Raw genomic sequence first — 17,974 nt, 5'->3', positions numbered from 1 at the left:
GATCTCATGGTTCGTGGGTTCAAGCCCTGCATCAGGCACTGTGCTGATGGTGTGGAGCCTGCTTGGGATTCTGTCTCCCTCTCTCTCTGCCCTTCCCCTGCTTGTTCGCTCTCTCTCTCTCTCAAAAATAAATAAACATTACAAAAAACAACAACAACTATGTGGCCTTGTGCTTAGGCAGTGTCTAGTAAGCACTTAATGGATAAAAGAGTGAATGAGTGATACACATTATGGCCAACTGGACATGTGTTTCTTCTTGATTCATTCAGCTGCATTAGATTCAAGAAAGTGAAGAGAATTTATGAGATCCTATGATCAAGTTAAAGGGCAATGTTTTCTCAAATTTAACTATACATATTGCTATAAAAACTAAAATCAAAGGAAATTAGTCTTGAAACCCACAACACTTTTGATGATTCTTGCTTACTCTTTATGTTGCTATTATTTATAATAAAATGTGGTAACAGTCTCTTAGCCTAATTTCATTGTCATTTGTGATGAGTGTAGGAAAAACTGAAGTTAAAAGGAACTTTGGTAAATGTGTAGGCAAAAGAGACTGGAATATTCCATTTAGTGGAACTAAATATTCCACTGGAAAAATATTCTGACCTCACAGCAAAACCTACATTATTTTCTGAGGCTCTGAGTTGTTTATTCAGGATTCACAATTTGAATGTGTTGATTGCTTTGGGTATTATTGGCATTTTAACAATATAATATTTATTCTTCCAATCTTTGAGCATGGAATGTTTTTCCATTTCTTTGTACCTTCTTCAATTTCCTTCATCAGCTTTCTATAGTTTTCAGCATACAGATCTTTCACACCTTTGGTTAGGTTTACTCCTGGGTATTTTATGGTTCTTGGTTTAATAAACAATTTCTTTCCTGGGGCGCCTGGGTGGCTCAGTCAGTTGGGTGTCCAACTTCGGCTCAGGTCATGATCTCACGGTCTGTGAGTTCGAGCCCCGTGTCGGGCTCTGTGCTGACAGCTCAGAGCCTGGAGCCTGCTTCAGATTCTGTGTCTCCCTCTCTCTGTGACCCTCCCCCATTCATGCTCTGTCTCTCTCTGTCTCAAAAATAAATAAACATTAAAAAAAATTTAAAAAAAAATTTATTTCCTTCAAAAATAAAAAGAATCACATTTGACTTTTATGAAAGAAGAGAGAAAAAATAATAAAAATGTATTGAGTGTCCTGGGTATCAGGCAGTTTTACAACTATTATTTCTTCTAATCTTCACAAAACTGAATTAGATAGCATATGCCGTATTAGCATAGATATGCTATAGATCTATGCTATAGATCTGCTGTAGATATGCTATAGATATACTATAGACATGCCAATATCTCCTGGAAACAACCTCACAGGCATACCCAGGAATAATGTTTAATGGCATATCTGGACATCCTGCAGCCCAGTCAAGTTGTCACATAAAATTAACCATCACAGACATTATCCCCTTTCTAGGTGGGGAATCTGAGGCTTAGAGACTTAAGTAATTTGCCAAAGATCACAAAGTCGGCAAAGCACCAAAGCACCATTCCCCTTCTACTAAACTAGTAGTTCTCAGTCAGGGCAATTTTATCGTCAGGAGATACTTGGCAATATCTGGAGACACTTTTGGTTGTCATAGCTGGTGGCAGGTAGGGGACTTGCTATGATATCTAGTGGGTAGAAGAGGGGACTTGCTATGATATCTAGTGGGTAGAAGTTAGGGATGCTGTAAACATCCTACATACCACAAAGAATTACCCACCCAAAATGTTTACAGTGCCAAGATAAAGAATCCCTGCACTAAATGTACTATTTTTTTAAACTGTACTCTTTTATATTTTTACAGTTTTCCAAAACTATTCTACTAAACAGTATAGGCTGATCTAAAATATAAATGATTATAGGGGCGCCTGGGTGGTTCAGTCAGTTAAGCTTTTGACTTCAGCTCAGATAATGATCTCACGTTTCATGGGTTCGAGCCCCACATCGTGCTCTGTGCTGACAGCTCAGAACCTGGAGCCTGCTTCAGATTCTGTGTCTCCCTCTCTCTCTTACCCTCTCCCAGTCAGTCTCTCTCTCTCTCTCTCTCTCTCTCTCTCTCTCTCTCTCTCTCAAAAATAAATAAACATTAAAAAAAAATTTTAAATAGGGGCACCTGGGTGGCTCGTTGTTTGAGCGTCCAACTTCAGCTCAGGTCATGATCTCACAAGTGGGTTTGAGGCCCGCATCAGGCTCTGTGCTGACAGCTCAGAGCCTGGAGCCTGCTTCGGATTCTGTGTCTCCCTCTCTCTCTACCCCTCTCCCACTCATGCTCTGTCTCTGTCTGTAAAAAAATGAATAAACCTTAAAAATATTTTTTTAATTTTTTTAATAAAATATAAATGATTTAGTTTCATAAATCTGATAAAATGAATGAATGCTAAATTCTGAATATGGAGGAAGGAAACTGCATTTTTCAATGACTTTTTACATTAGCATTCACTGAGAGAATAAAATATTTTAAATTATCATCAATAATAAAGATAGGAAATAGATACCACTTATATGCTCGAAGCAGTAAATACCATAATATAATATATTTAATTTTGATACAATAAAATCATGAATATATTTTCAGTGGATTTAGTAGTTTACAGAAAAAAGCAGCAGTTTATGGTTCATGAAATTCATAGAATTATCTTCAATTTTAGAATTATAAAATATTAAAGCTAAAGGATCATCAAGGTCATCTGCTTCATTGTTCATCACTTAAGGAAATTGTATCTAAGAAAGGGTAAGCTACCCAAGGCCTCTTAGCCAGTTAAGAACAGTGTTGGAGCCAGAATTCAGCTCTCCTGACAGTTACATGCTTTTTTTGATTACAATGTGTTTTTCAACATCCCTGAAGTGTTAGAATGTGGGGTAGAGGGAGTTGCTCTATATTTTTATTTAAACATGTTCTTCATTCAAAGGAAATTGAATTTCTATGCTTTTGCCTTGTTTCAACTAAAAAAGCATTGAAAGGGACTTTCAATATCAAATAACCCAACCAACTTTCTATGATAAGACTTTTTTTCCTCAACACAAAAAAATGTATCTACTAAGTATGCAAAATCTTAAACCTTAACATTTCAGAATGCTTTGTTTAAAAACTCAAAATGAATTCCAAATTTTTCCCAGTACTGGTTCAGAAGTTTTTTTGTTTTTTTTTGTTTTTCCTCCTTCCCTACATCTTTGTGTAAGAGGTAAAGTAGAGGTCTTTATTTGCAAAATTGCTACAAAAGCACCAGAGCTGGAGCCAGGAAAGCTCAGTTTGAGCCCGATTCCCTTCTTAACATCTTTCCAACTTCCAGCCTATCCTGTCATAGCCTTTCTAGTCCTGTTCTTCATCTCCCACATCATGGGCTTGTTGCAAATGTCAAATAAGATAATATCTCATTTGTAAATCTGTTTGATAAACACAAGGCACTTTGATAATATAAACTTCCAGTATTTGTTACACATCATTACTAGTTCTAAATGTTTATTTCAAGATATAAATGGAACACACATGCCACTGTCAGTATTCTGAGTTTCTGACATTATGTACAATCATTTTCAGAGGGGTCCATTAGAGGAATTAAATTTAAGTCTCCAAGCTGAGTACATGTTACTTTCATTAAACATGGAATAGATTAGTTTTTTTAAGGTGTTATAAGGTTATATGTGATTTAATTTTTTCCCCCAAGACTTAACCTCCATTCTTCCAACACACTGTTCCCTAGTCTGGGCGGCCCACCCTCGGGGGTTTGAATAGGAGGATAGGTGAAAGAGTGTTTTTATTTTTTCTAACATGATAAGGAAGTCTGTGCTAGTACCTGTAGGCTCCTTTTCTTCAATAAAATCTTTGTTAGCGAAGTTAGAACACAGACCTATAGTAATTCCTATGTGTCCTCGAAGCAGCAGCAGTAGCAGCAGTAACAGTAGTAGTGGTAGTAATGGGGATATAAATCTGATGAAGAAATGGAAATAATCTGTTGATTAAAAGGGGTAATGAAGGGGTGCTGGGTGGCTCAGCTGGTTAAGCATCTGACTTCGGCTCAGGTCATGATCTTGTGGTTCATGCATTTGAGCCCTGCGTCAGGTTCTGTGCTGACAGCTCAGAGCCTGGAGCTTGCTTCAGATTCTGCATCTCCCTCTTCTCTCTGCCCCCCCTCCGCTTGCTATCTCTCTCTCTCTCAAAAATAAATAAAGATTTAAAAAACTTAAATGGGGTAATGAAACATATTGCCACTCCCTGCTAAAATTCCAGTATAATGATAGAAAAAGAGAAATAATAATATACACTCACAATAACAAAGAAAAAAGAGGAGGTGACAAGATAAAAGATTCCAGCAAATTTTTAGAAGGTAGCAAGCAGTTGGAAGAATAGGGAAAGCTTAAACGTAAGGATTTTCAGAGAAGGATACCATAGACAAAGAAGACAGTTCACACTGCAAAACCCAGAAAAGTTTCAAGAATTGGAAGTACCAGGTAATTTGAAAGTTGAGGTAAGGGGAGAGGTTGAAACCAGGAGGACTGATGGAAAGCCCGTCAGATAAACAGATGTCAGATCTTTCCTTCTGTGTCTACTGCCAGAGGACTCCCCATTTCAACCTTAACGAAAAGGGAAGGTTATTCTCTGGTCCTGGGCTCTAGATAGGCACCATAGGGACAAGCAGGGGGGATGGGGGAGGATATGGTGCCATAGAGAAATCTGGGGAGTGAGAGTCAGTATATTGCACTGAGAGACCTCCAGTCCCCTCACTCCTACACCTCACAGAATGTAGCAACCAAGCTTTTACCCACTCCCTGGGGTTGGAGGTATGGAGATCTTCTCTAGAAAAAAAAATCTCTCCAAGAACAAAAAATCTGACAATGACCACATCAAAAATGTTAGGTTCCTATCTCAGCCCCTCCAAGGTAGCTCTCCAAGGTGTCGAGCCCTGCCCATGAAATGTCTAACTGGCCGTTTAGTGACTTGCTACTAAATATTACCATACAACCAAAGACATTGGACATTCGAGAAAAGCTTTTAACATAAAAATCAAAGACCAAAATATACCAGAAAAACTGGGATAATATGGAAACGGAAAATGCAGGGCTCAAAGGAAAATTTTAAAATATTTAATTAATATCCTCAAAAAGATAAGAGTATATATCACACTAATGAAAACAGAAGAGGATAATATTAAAGAGGGGAACATCAGGAAATAAGAAATTGAAAGTTTAAAAATGTTTGAAATGTTTTTAATATGTTAAAAAAATGTTTAAAAAACCAATAGTAGAGATGAAAGATAAAATTAAGGAAGTTTCCAGGGCACCTGAGTGGCTCAGTCGATTAAGCGGCCCACTTCAGCTCAGGTCGTGATCTCACAGTCCCGCATAGGGCTCTGTGCTAACAGCTCAGAGCATGGAGCCTGCTTCAGTCTCCCTCTCTCTCTCTGCCCTTCCCCTGCTCATGCTGTGTCTCTCTCTCTCTGTCTCAAAAATAAATAAACGTTTAAAATTTTTTTTAAAAGATTAAGGAAAAAAAAAAAGATTAAGGAAGTTTCCAAAAATAATATAACCATGGAAAAAAAGAACAAAAACTGTAAGTAAATTAGAAAACCAATCCCAAAAGTCGACATTTAACTATTATGAATTCCAGAAAGAAAATACAAAAAACTAGAGGGAGAAAAATTATCAAAGAATTACATATTAAAATCTCTCAGAACTGTTGAATTTCCAAATTCAAAGAGACTAATGAGTGCCTAAAGTAAATTTAAAAGGATTCAAATTAAGGCAGATATTGTAATATTTTATTTTTTTGGTTTTTTGTGTGTTTTTTTGGTAATATTTTAGAATACTAGAGATAAATATTAAAACTTGGGACAAAAACTTAAAAGCTTACAGAAAGAAAAAAAAACAGTTCTCATTTTAAAAAAATGGGAAAAACCAACACTGGTGTTCTTACTAGCACCAGAAACTAAAGAAAATGGATCATGTTTTAAAATTCTGAGAAAAAAAAATTGATCTAGAAGCAGCTTGGTGGCTGTCAGTTAAGCATTGGCTCAGGTCATGGTCTCATGGTTTATGAGTTGAAGTTGCTCATGAAGCTCTCTGTTCTCAGCAGCAGAGACTGCTTTGGAAACTCTGTTCCCCTCTCTCTCTCTCTGCCTCTACCCTGCTCTCACTCTCTGTCTCTCTCTCTCTCAAAAATAAATAAACGTTAAAATATTTTTTTTAATCTAAAATTCTATATCCGGTCAAACTATCAAGTGAAGGATGAAATACTCATGTTTTCTTGCTATGCAGAGTCTCAAAACTTTTGTCTCCTATATACCATTTCTCAGGAAGCTTCTGGAGTATGTGCTCCATAAAAATGAGGGAGAACACCAAGATAGAAAAATATATGGGATCCAGGAAGCAAGAACTCAAACACAAGAAAAGAGCAAGGGGGATCCCCAGGGTGGTGGTAACTAGAGATCCCAGGAGGAAAGCAGGGTAGCTGCTTGGGGAGGGGGAGGAGGGGGGCTTCTGTCAAATGGAGCAAGAGAGCCAACACCTGGGAGGGACATGTCCGTGAGGAAAATGGGGCTTGGGGATCCCCTATGGGTTTGTTGTTGTTGTTCTGTTGTGGTAGTTGTTGTTGTTAGCATATTAAAATGAACTTTTAAATTTTGTTGGACAATTTGGGAAGAATAAATGTACCTGGAAAAGTACATTAAAAGAGGAGGCAATTTCTAGGGCCAGACAAAACACAATATTGTTCAAGAAATAAATGTAAGTATGATTCAACACAGGAAATTACTAGTTGACTCAGCTATGAAGAATATGTACATTGTCATAAATGTTAAATAGTGATTTAAATAACAATTGTGATGTAATTATTTTAGGAAGGGAGCATTTGTGTGTGTGTGTGTGTGTGTGTGTGTGTGTGTGTGTGAAGTGATAGCTGTTACAGTATTAAATCACAGAATGTTTGACATTAATGTATTTTTAAATATATATTTATTTTAAATATCCATTTAAGTATTTAGAAATATACACATATTTCTATTTCAGTAGAAGAACTTTATAAACCTCAAAATATTTTTTAAAGCTCTATAGATTTATACATTTATGTATAAAACTATGATTGCAAAAAATAATTTAAAAGAGACATCTATTTCTAGGCGATCCAGAGAATCTCTTTTAAAGACTAAAAACTCTGTTCCTAATACCAGTGGGAGTTGGACTACTAGGCTTAGAGATACTCTGCAGAGAAATGTATACAGCTCACTGCTTTTAAGAAAATTCCCCTGGAGGCCAATTTACTTAGCCTCTTTGTGCCTTGCTTGCCTCATCTCTAAACTGAAAAAGTTCATTTGGAACAAACGAAACTCAAATTCGAGGCAAATAACAAGTGAAACAGACCAGGTACAAATGCCAGCATCCCTTACAAAGGACAGTCTCTACTCAGAACCAGCCGGCTTTGCCATGAAGACCTTTTGTTGCTAAAAGGCCCAGTGGTTCAAGAGAAACTGCAAATCTGAGTTTTTGCATGAAACCTCTGATTTTTAAAATGCTAGTTTAAAATACACAATGCTTTGAGACACTTCAGTGGCTCAGTCAGTTAAGTGTCCAACTGTTGGTTTCGGCTCAGGTCATGATCTAACGGTTCGTGAGTTTGAGCCCCATGTCAGGCTCTGTGCTGACAGCATGGAGCCTGCTTGGAATTCTCTGTCTTCCTCTCTCTCTGCCGCTCCCCTCCTGCTCACTCGCTCACTTGCTCGCTCTCTCTCTCAAAATAAACAAACTTAAAATAATAATTAAAATAAAATAAAATAAAATAAAATACACAGTGCCTGCCAAACCAAACCCATCTGCAGGCCACCACCAACCCACAGATTGCAATGTGAGACTTATAAATTAGCTGAACATTGATGACCACTTTAGGCAGTACAATGTCTCATTCCTAAAACTCCGCATTGAATGCATGGGTTTCTCCACCACCAAAGAGGCAGGCTATTTTATCCCAACCTGACAAACTATATTACTTCACTTTGCCAATTTTATCTTTACTGTGAACACTCACAAATCTTAAGACTTCAATCTGCATAGCATCTTTATTCATGGAAACACAGTCAAAAACAGAGATAGGTGCTGCCCAAACACAGCTGGGCCAAAAAATCAAGGAGTCATTCTCACAGACACAATTGGATAAAAACTGTCATTAAATCCGTCTTTCTAGACGTGTTAGTTCACATGTCTATAAAGGCATTACTGTAAAGACAGTAATCGCGTTTAAATACAAAGGTCAGTATCAAGCTCATTATTTGCTAAGAAGATTATCTTTTAATTTTTCACAAGGAAACTTTTACCCACCACTGCTAATTATCTTCTTCGTTCGCAGGCCTAGAAAGCATGAAGACTGTAGTTTTTCTCCTATACATTTTGGGAACTGCAACTGCAATACCGGTAAATATCCTTTTTTCTGTTATTACATCTCTCCTCCCTACATTTAATTTAGAAATCCTCCATTGAAAAGAAAATGTGTTTATATAGTGGTTTGAAATTCTCTTTTTTGTTTTAATATTATTTTTTCCCAAGCAGAGAATGAATGACTCAAAATATTGATATAAAATACTTTCTGAAAGAATATTTCCTTCAGAACTACCAGATTCTACAAGATACAATAAATATAAATCTGAAAATGTTGATTATCATTTATTAGAAAGGGGATCTTCCAGGACCCAAAAGCCAAAGAGAATGGGAAGAAATAAATTTTCCTTTGGAAGTTTATCACTTAGTATGAGAAACCTAAGAAATTAGTATGAGAAGTCTTGGGAATGCACACCCATACTCTTTAGCAGCATTTTCTTCAAGATCAAATATATGCTGGCTGATCAATTCTGAGTCTGTAATAAAACAAAACCAGTGGGTTAGGGCCAGGAAATGGTATGATGATCATAAATTGGCTCCTAACTCGTCCTTGGGGGTGGTTGGGGAGGGGGTACTTTCCAAGCAAATATGCTGATAATAGACAGAACTAGAACATTCTTTTCTTCACGATCAGATATCCTGGCACCACCATTCACACAGCAGTAAATCAGACACACACAAATCAGAATCATTTGAGACCATGTCAGCAGCCTTAAAATAACCTGAAAGTTATTATTGTTGTTGTTTTAATGTTGTTTTTAATGGCTTGGATGATCATGTAGATGTCTCCCAAATGATCCATATCATCCAAAATCAAGCTAAAGGATTTATGCCATTTTTTTTTCTTTTTTGCCAAATGGAAGAATCAATCTCCTTTAAATAGACAAAGTAATTTTTCTCATCCCTTCTCTTCCTCCGTCTCTACTATGTCTCAGATTCTGTCCTTGTTTTTTGGATAGCTGGTGGCTAACATTTGGTTGACAGATGTGTCCGCAAAGGCCAGCATCATGCCACCCAGACAAAGCATTTCTTAGAAAACAGAATTTACGACCACTCCTAGGAATTGTGCTTTAGTAGCTGGAGCTACTCCAGCTGAAATTATACATGTCCTCTGCAATTACAAAAGTGGGATAAATTATGTTCAGCACAGAAAGAAGCTCCCACAGACCCATTGTTTTCTCCTAAAAATGTGTTTTCCCTTGCAGCTGTTGCCCAGTATATAAACAGGCATCAAAAATGCTTTTGAACCAAATGTTTGAATAACACATCTACATATAGACACATTTTAAAGGTTTTCTTTTGGGGACAATTTGTTATGTAGATCCAGTCAAACACTAAGAAGCTAAATATCTTCCCATAGGGTTTACCTCTTACAAATCTTGTGTCATTTTCCCGGATTGCCTGAATTGTACGGAAGTAAGTGGATTCTGTGTGGTTCAGGGATTCCACACATTTCCAGAGGGTATGGTGTTATAGATGTGGGAATAATAATAATAAAACAGAGTTTGATTGCAGAAAATTTCTGAAAGAAGATAAGCTGCTGTCCTTCTGCATTTCTTTCAGCTTGGAGAGGGAGAGCAGAGGAGGAAGGGTGCAGAGGGGGAGCAGTTCTCTACTAATAAGCCGAAAATCTCCTCCATCCCTTGCTTTCCATAATGCCCTTGCTGGAAACCTGCCAAACTGGCCACCATTCTTTATCCTTTCTCCCTTACAAATGGCTTCTTTGGAAATTTTTTCAAATGTTATTACTCCTTTTGGTTGAAAAGGTGATAAGCAAGAGAGCAAACCACATCTAAAATGAACCCTGAACTCCATGTCTTTCCTTATATTATACAATTGGTACAACAGAATGTGCTAATAGAGTAAAGACAAGTCAATGCAAATAAAATCTGGTTTTGTACTTATACCTCGATCTGCCTGACATGAGTATCCATAGCATCTCTGTAAGAAAGATTTGTAGTGAATACCTGTTTACAGTATTGGACAGTTCATAGTATTACCACTGTAGGATATTACTTCTAGCAATAGTCAGTTTTCACTTGGTTACTTTATAATTTACAAATGACTAATATACATAAACTTATCTTGATATTTCTGCTCACTTCACCTTGACAGATGATAGGGTGGGATTCACAATTCATCAAATGACAGATAGATAGCTGATAGCAGAGTCAAGACTTGAAGGAAGATCTTTAATCTCTAAGTCAGTTGTTAAACTTCTCCATCATGTATCACTGCCAATTCTTCATCTATGCCTTCAGTCTTGCTAGAAATAGAGCCATCCTTCTAGTTGAAATAATACTCCATTGCTGTTCTTCCTAACTAGACTTAGTGTACTATTTCACACAGTTTTTGAATTAGTTCTATGTTAAATTATTTATCATAAGAGTTTTTGATGAATATAAGGCTGCTAGTGTTAAGAAAATAAATATTGAATAAAGTTCAAATCTTTTCTGCTATTTATCAGTGAATACTTAAAATTTAACTTAAGAAAATGTACAATGTTAAAGAACTTCTCAAACTCAACACCCAAAAAACAAATAATCCGGTTAAGAAATGGGCAGAAAACATGAATAGACATCTGTCCAAAGAAGACATCCAGATGACTAGCAGACATATGAAAATATGCTCAATATCACTCATCACAGGGAAATACAAATAAAAACTATGATGAGATACAATCTCACATCTGTCAGAATGGCTAAAATTAACAGCACAAGAAACAACAGGTATTGGCAAGGATGTGGAGAAAGGGGAACCCTCTTGCACTGTTGGTAGGAATGCAAACTGATGCAACCACTATGGAAAATAATATGGAGGTTCCTCAAAAATTTAAAAATAGAACTACCCTATGATCCAGTAACTGCACTACTAGGTATTTACCCAAAAGATACAAAAAGACTGATTCGAAGGGACACATGCACCCCAATGTTTATAGCAACATTATCAACAATAGCCAAACTATGGAAAGAGCTCAAATGTCCATAGACTGATAAATGGATAAAGAAGATGTGGTTCATATATACAATGGAATATTACTCGGCCATCAAAAAAAAATAAAATCTTGGCATTTGCAACAACATGCATGGAGCTACAGTGTATTATGCTAAGTGAAATAAATCAGAGAAAGACAAATACCATATGATTTCACTCATGTGGAATTTAAGAAACAAAACAGATGAACGTATGGGAAGGGAAAAAAAAGAAAGAAAAAAAACCATAAGAGACTCCTAACTATAGAGAAAAAACTGAGAATTGCTAGAGGCAGGTGGGTGTGGGATGGGCTAGATAGGTGATGGGTATTAAGGAGGGCACTTATGATGAGCAATGGGTGTTGTACATAAGTGATGAATCACCAAATTCTCCTGAAATGAATGTTGTACTGTATGTTAACTAACTAGAATTTAAATAAAAATTTAAAAAGAAAACGTACAGAGTTATATCTTTGGTAAATTTAATTTGACTTTGACTTTCTGCTAACAACAGTTCTTAAAATTATAGAGTATGAATGTTTTTTAAGTTTGGAAAGCACAGAAAATAATTCCAAACCTCAAAGGTGACAATTATTGAAATAATCTTTGCTCTATTTTCACCCAGTCTCTGCATACATAACTTTTTCTTAAATATGTTTGGGAGTCTGTTTTCACCTAAGATTATAATCTAGCCATTTGCTTGTATTCTTAAAAATTCTAGAGAGTATTTTTTAATTGATGTTATGTATGAACCATAGTGCTACTAAGAATGATGATGATAAAGGAGTAGCTAGAAATTTTAGACATCAGCATCTAGACGTGAATAACATGAGCCAGTTTCTACTTTTTTTCAGACAAATGCAAGGTTCCTGTCTAATCATCCAAAACCAACTGCTGATTCCTTGAGTTCCATCCAACAGGCTGAAGTGTTAGTAACACCTAACAACACTGCAATCCCCATGTTAAGGGTCGAAGATGCAGAAAATGAAAAGGAAATTGCAGTGCCTGTAGAAGACCATCCCAACCATAAGGTAAAAGTAACATGGTTATGCGATTATAATTTAAAATTTTTCCAAAGGTCTCAATTTCAAAGCATAGTTAAGGATATTACCTCATTCTCACCTCAGCTTAATTTTTAGAAGATGATTATTGTATCAGTGGTCTCCAATTATCAAAAGAACTGTGAAAATTAGTGAGTTTTGTGTCTTTGGCCAAGGTGCTATATAATTTCATACCACAAAATTCAAATTCAGGTTATAAACTTGCAACTATAAAGTGTGAGGAACATTGTATATGAGTTTACCTGATATTATGTGAAAAAAATAATGAACACTAAAGGTTAGCTTATGAATTAAAATATGATGTAGATATTCCATTACCAATTGTTTCAGGAGTAAACTTTTTTTCTTGTAAGGCTGAAAAATCTTCAGTACTAAAGCCAAAGGAGGAAAGCCAGGACCAGTCAGCAGATCAGGACCAGAGTTATAGCCAAGAGCTCGGGTTACAGGATGAAGAGGAGAGTGAAAGTGACTTAAGTGAGAATGTGGAGTACATACCATCTGAAGGTACATTGGACCCAAAAGAAGATACGAATGAGCCTCAAAAGAAAAAACGCCCAGAGAACATTGATTTCCTTGCTCCTAATATTAGTTCCATTGTAGATATTAACCAACAAGAAAGCATCACAAAAACAGAAAAAAAACAAGAACAACCAATGAATGAATTACATTCTCAGTTGAACAGGACCAACAAACATAGCCAAGATGTAAATGATCAAGGAAACCAAGAGCAGGATCCAAATATCCCCAATGGAGAAGAGGAAGGGGAAGAAGAGCCAGGTGAAGTCAGTACCCACAACAATAACGAAGAAAGGGAGAGAGAATTTCCCAAGGAGCATTCTAATAGCAAGGAGGATGAAAATAGTACCAAATCTGATGATGTTTTGGAAAAGTCCAGTGAACCAACTGAAGTAAGCAAAATGCAGAAAGATGAATTTGAGCAGGGTGACCAAGAACAAGAAGAGGACAGTTCCAATGCAGAAATGGAAGAGGAAAGTGCATCAAAAATTACTAAGCACAGCCAAGATGCTGAATGGCAGAGCCAAGAAGAAAAACCTGAAGTTACCAGCAACCATGAGGAGATGGATAAAAAGACTGTTTCTGAGGCTTTGCTCGTGGAGCCTACTGGTGATGGTAACACCATGCCCAGAAATCATGGGGCTAATGATGATGGTGATGATGATCCCAGACACGATGCAACTGATGACTACGAATTCATCCCAAGTGAGGCCTTCTTGGAGGCTGAAAGATCTCAGTCCATTTTCTATCACCTCAAATATGAAGAGGAAAGAGAAAGAGAAAAAGAAAGAGCACGTGAAAATGGGAATGTAGATGCCAGTGAACCTGGAGAATACCAAGGGGTGAGATTCTTTACATTGATGCTTGTCTGATAGAGCACTTAGCTTTATAAAGAAATAGCCATGACCTTTCTCTGTGCTCTCAGTCTTCCGTGCCTATCTCTACCAGTACATTACTAAAATGTATTAAAATTATTTATTTTCCTCTGCTCTCCATCACCAGGCTGAAAGTGCCTATTTTATTTGGGTTCCCCTAGAAGCAGAGCCTGGATTTAAGTAGTTTATTTGAGAAGTTCAGGGAACAAAGAGGAATGGGACATGATATCAGGAAGGGAAGGAAGCTAATCAAAGGTATATCATTAAAGCCATGTACAGCACATTCCTCTGAATTACCCCATTTGGAGAATGAGGGAGCTGGGGCATTTGTACAGACTGAGAATTGCTAAGAGAGGTGTTAATTCCCCAGCACTTTCAGTCCTTTGAGCAGGCCAAATAGATGTCATGGTTTTCCAGGCACAGAGATGCAGATACAGGCACTTGAAAGTGCCTGGAGCTAACTAAAATGGTAAATTCTGACAGATATGAGGGATGGGAAACACTAACAACTACTGCTCTAATGTCTTAAGAGTAGTGCCATGTAATATTCAGGTTAGATCACCAAGGTCTAGCAAAATGTCTCTAATGTAATAAGAAATCCAGGAATGTTTGTTGATTTAGCTATAAAGATGAAGAATAAAGACTTCAGCTCCAACTTTAAGTAAATACACACCAAGATGATAATCAGGAAACTGCAACAGAGTGGGAGTAGGGAAGAAGCATATTGTCATTGGTTGTTTAATCATTTGGAGCTTTCAGGCAAAACGCCAGCAGCCACCCACTAGGAGGACTTGACACAGCTTTTGGTGGCCAAGGTCAATAGTGACCTTGATTACTGAGAACTCTCCTGCCATTTTAAGGTAGGAGTTTTATTACACTTTAGAAACCTGGTAAGAAACCTTTATTAACAGCTCCATAGAGATTACTGATGTAATTGTGTCTTAACTATAGAATCACATGATAATACTACATTTCTACCATTCCAAAATCCAAATGGGAGGTCCCAGCTTTGCTCCTGATGTTAGTTCCAAGTTTTATTGAATAATCCCCAGAGATACAGCACTGAATCCAGTTGAGGAAGAAACAAATGGCTCCTATTCTCAAAGGGTTACTGTCTATTTCCACAGTTATGGCTGGTATCATTTTCAGATCTGAAATGATTTGGGTATGAAAAGCTTTGTGAAGGTACACACAGTGGAAATATAAATTATGTAATGGCTTTCCTGTAAATAAACTTCAGCTTCTGCTCTTGTTGTTATAAAGGCCAAGAAAACAGAGAGCCTACCAAATGAAGGTGAAAGTTCATATGAAGACAACAGAATGGTACATGGTACTGGTGAGTCCAGGCTAAGCTGCTCATGACTGTATCAAGGAAGAAATGGAATGGCCGCGTTAGGCTATCCCCATTCCATCATTTATTTGTCACTGCTTCTCAGAATTTTTCCTCTCTTACATCCTCCCCACAGAAATGTTCTCATAAACTGTTGACATTCTCTTGCATACATTTTATACATAACTATGGGCAAATGTGTTTACAAACTGGAAGTCTTGTAATAGTATGAAAGCTAGAATTCTTTTTTCCTAAATCCTATGCTTCTGAGAAGAATTCATTCTACTTTATTTTTTTCTCTTTGACGTCATATTTATTTTTGAGAGAGAAAGCGTGAGATGGCGGGGGTTGGGCAGGGAGAGAGAGGGACAGAGGATCTAAAGTGGGCTCTGTGCTGACAGCAGCAAGCCCATTGTGGGGCTTGAACTCACAAACTGCGAGATCATGACCTGAGTCAAAGTCGGACACCCAATCGACTGAGCCACCCAGGTGCTCCTACTTTATTTTTTCTCAAATCCATAACTTACTAGTGAATTTAAATCCTGTATTTAATTGAGACCTAATTCCCAATAGCATACCCCAATCACAAAGATTTTAAATTTCAACACAAAATTTTCATGACTTATTTAACTTCTGACCAACCTGCACAAACTTAAATTATAGACTTCAGACTATGACCATTGTAGGCAGGCCAAGAAGAGCTGTTTGTTCTTTTTATATTCCCAATTCAAACTGCCCAGAAAATCTAGACTATTGTGTAACACAGTTTGATGTCAGAGGGTCCCATCTGAACATTAAGATGTCCATTAGAATGGTTTCTAATATTTTCCCAAATTTTCTTTAATTAGTGAAAATGGAGCTCATGTCTAGATAAATTTGAGGTTACATACTCAGTTTAGCTTTGCTCATGCTTCCTGTTCAATCTTTCCTGTCAGATTCTTGCATGAACTTCCAGTGTAAAAGAGGACACATCTGTAAAGCTGACCAACAGGGAAAACCCCACTGTGTTTGCCAAGATTCAGTGACTTGTCCTCCTACAAAACTCCTTGACCAAGTAAGTATTCTACAAAATAGTCTCTAAGGGGCCCCAAGTAGTTAGTGATTTGGATGAAAGTGGCTTGCAATTGAAATGTTTGTCAAAAAAAAAATGTCCAGGTTATCATCTAATACTTGAAATAATATTGAATAGGAACAAATGCCAGCAAAAATAAGGAATTTCAACTGTACCTTGAAAAGGTAATAATGGCATTGATATCTTCAGAACTCATTTTAAAACTCACTGTATTCTTGAAAAGTCTGCAGTTTGTATTCTACTGAACTTATCTAGAGCTAGATTGTCATCACCATTGGTATAATTTAGTTGATTTTTTTAAGCAAATAGGACAGTTATGATTTTAATAACTTCACTTACCTGGCTCAGCACAACTGATCAGTCTGCCTATGAGCTTTAAGAAGCAGAGTATTTTCCTAGTGTACATTCAGAAACATGAGCTCAAGGGGCACCTGGGTGGCTCAGTCAGTTAAGCATCCTACTTCGGTTCAGGTCATGATCTCAAGGCTCGTGGGTTCGAGCCCCGTGTCAGGCTCTATGCTGACAGCTCAGAGCCTGGAGCCTGCTTCAAATTCTGTGTCTCCCTCTCTCTCTCTGCCCCTCCCCTGCTCATGCTCTGTCTCTCTCTCTCTCTCTCTCAAAAATAAACATTAAAAATTTCTTTCAAAAAAATGTTTTAAAGAAACATGAGCTTTTTCTCATGCTTGTCTTTCCTAGGTTTGTGGCACTGACAACCAGACCTATGCCAGCTCCTGTCATCTGTTTGCTACTAAATGTAAACTGGAGGGAACCAAAAAAGGGCACCAGCTACAACTGGATTATTTTGGAGCCTGCAAATGTAAGATTCTGCCACTCTTGCCAACCACCATTGCTGAGAGGATTTGGGGTGAATCTATGCATATCTGAATAATCTATATACATACTCCCACATGCAAATGGAAAAAGGCTAATGTAGTTCTGAACCTAGGATGCTCATTAAAATCTTCTAGAGAGACTTAAAAAAAAATAAAAAGAATAATTCCCCAACCTTAACTAAAAGAGACTGATTTAATTGGACTGGGTTGGGGCTTTAACATTGCTTTTTCATTTGTTTTTAAAGTAACCTAGACAATTCTAAGGTGCAGCCAGGGTTCAGAATTACTATGATAATGTTACCACTTAATAATTGAAATGAATCATTGGAATTTTGCTAAATTACTTGTCCTCTTTCCAATGTACGTTAAGTCTCCGCCAAGAAGTTTTATGACAATATATTCTTCTAGAAGTTTTTTTTAATGTTCTTCTTCCCGCCAAATACTCTCAATTGTGTTTGGATCTCCTTATCACTAAGTGATTCTCCACATTAGCAGTGCTTACTAATATTTCCAGTTCTCCTGTCTTTCCTGACACACAAGAGTATTAAATTTCTCAGCCCTCTTGATGTTAGATGTGGCCATATGAGTTGATTTGTCCAGTGAAATTTCAGCAAAAATCATCCATGTGAGTTCTGGGCAGCTGCATTTAAGAGCTAGCATATGTGTGGTCCTGTATGCAGAGCCCTCCTGTCAACTTGTATTGGCCTTGAATGTACAACACAGTGACTGTAATTAACACTGCTGTATAGTATATCTGAAAGTCGCTAAAAGAGTAGATCCTAAAAGTTCTCATCACAAGGAAAAAAATTTTGTAGCTAGTGAGGTGATAGTTAGTGAGGTGGTCATTGCACAACATATGGATGTCAAGTTATTATGCTGTCCGTCTTAAACAGTGTTGTATGTATATTATATTTCAGTA

At 37.2% G+C, this 17,974-nt stretch overlaps 1 protein-coding gene across 2 annotated transcripts in view; it reads left to right on the top strand.

The window, feature by feature from the left end:
* SPARCL1 (SPARC like 1) overlaps window positions 1-17,974 on the top strand; it is a 49,825-nt gene that overhangs the window by 22,105 nt on the left and 9,746 nt on the right. For both annotated transcript variants that reach the window (XM_049630854.1, XM_049630853.1), the window contains 6 exons: window positions 8,368-8,432; window positions 12,223-12,399; window positions 12,783-13,787; window positions 15,084-15,156; window positions 16,086-16,204; window positions 16,919-17,039. In XM_049630854.1, coding sequence (XP_049486811.1) covers window positions 8,379-8,432; window positions 12,223-12,399; window positions 12,783-13,787; window positions 15,084-15,156; window positions 16,086-16,204; window positions 16,919-17,039 — 1,549 coding nt within the window. In that variant the 5' untranslated portion in view covers window positions 8,368-8,378. The remainder of the gene's footprint in view (window positions 1-8,367; window positions 8,433-12,222; window positions 12,400-12,782; window positions 13,788-15,083; window positions 15,157-16,085; window positions 16,205-16,918; window positions 17,040-17,974) is intronic.

This window comes from Panthera uncia, chromosome B1 (assembly GCF_023721935.1).
Source record: "Panthera uncia isolate 11264 chromosome B1, Puncia_PCG_1.0, whole genome shotgun sequence".
NCBI lineage: Eukaryota > Metazoa > Chordata > Mammalia > Carnivora > Felidae > Panthera > Panthera uncia.
Note: the sequence above shows the minus strand (reverse complement) of the source record. Positions and strands in the feature narration are given on the sequence as shown.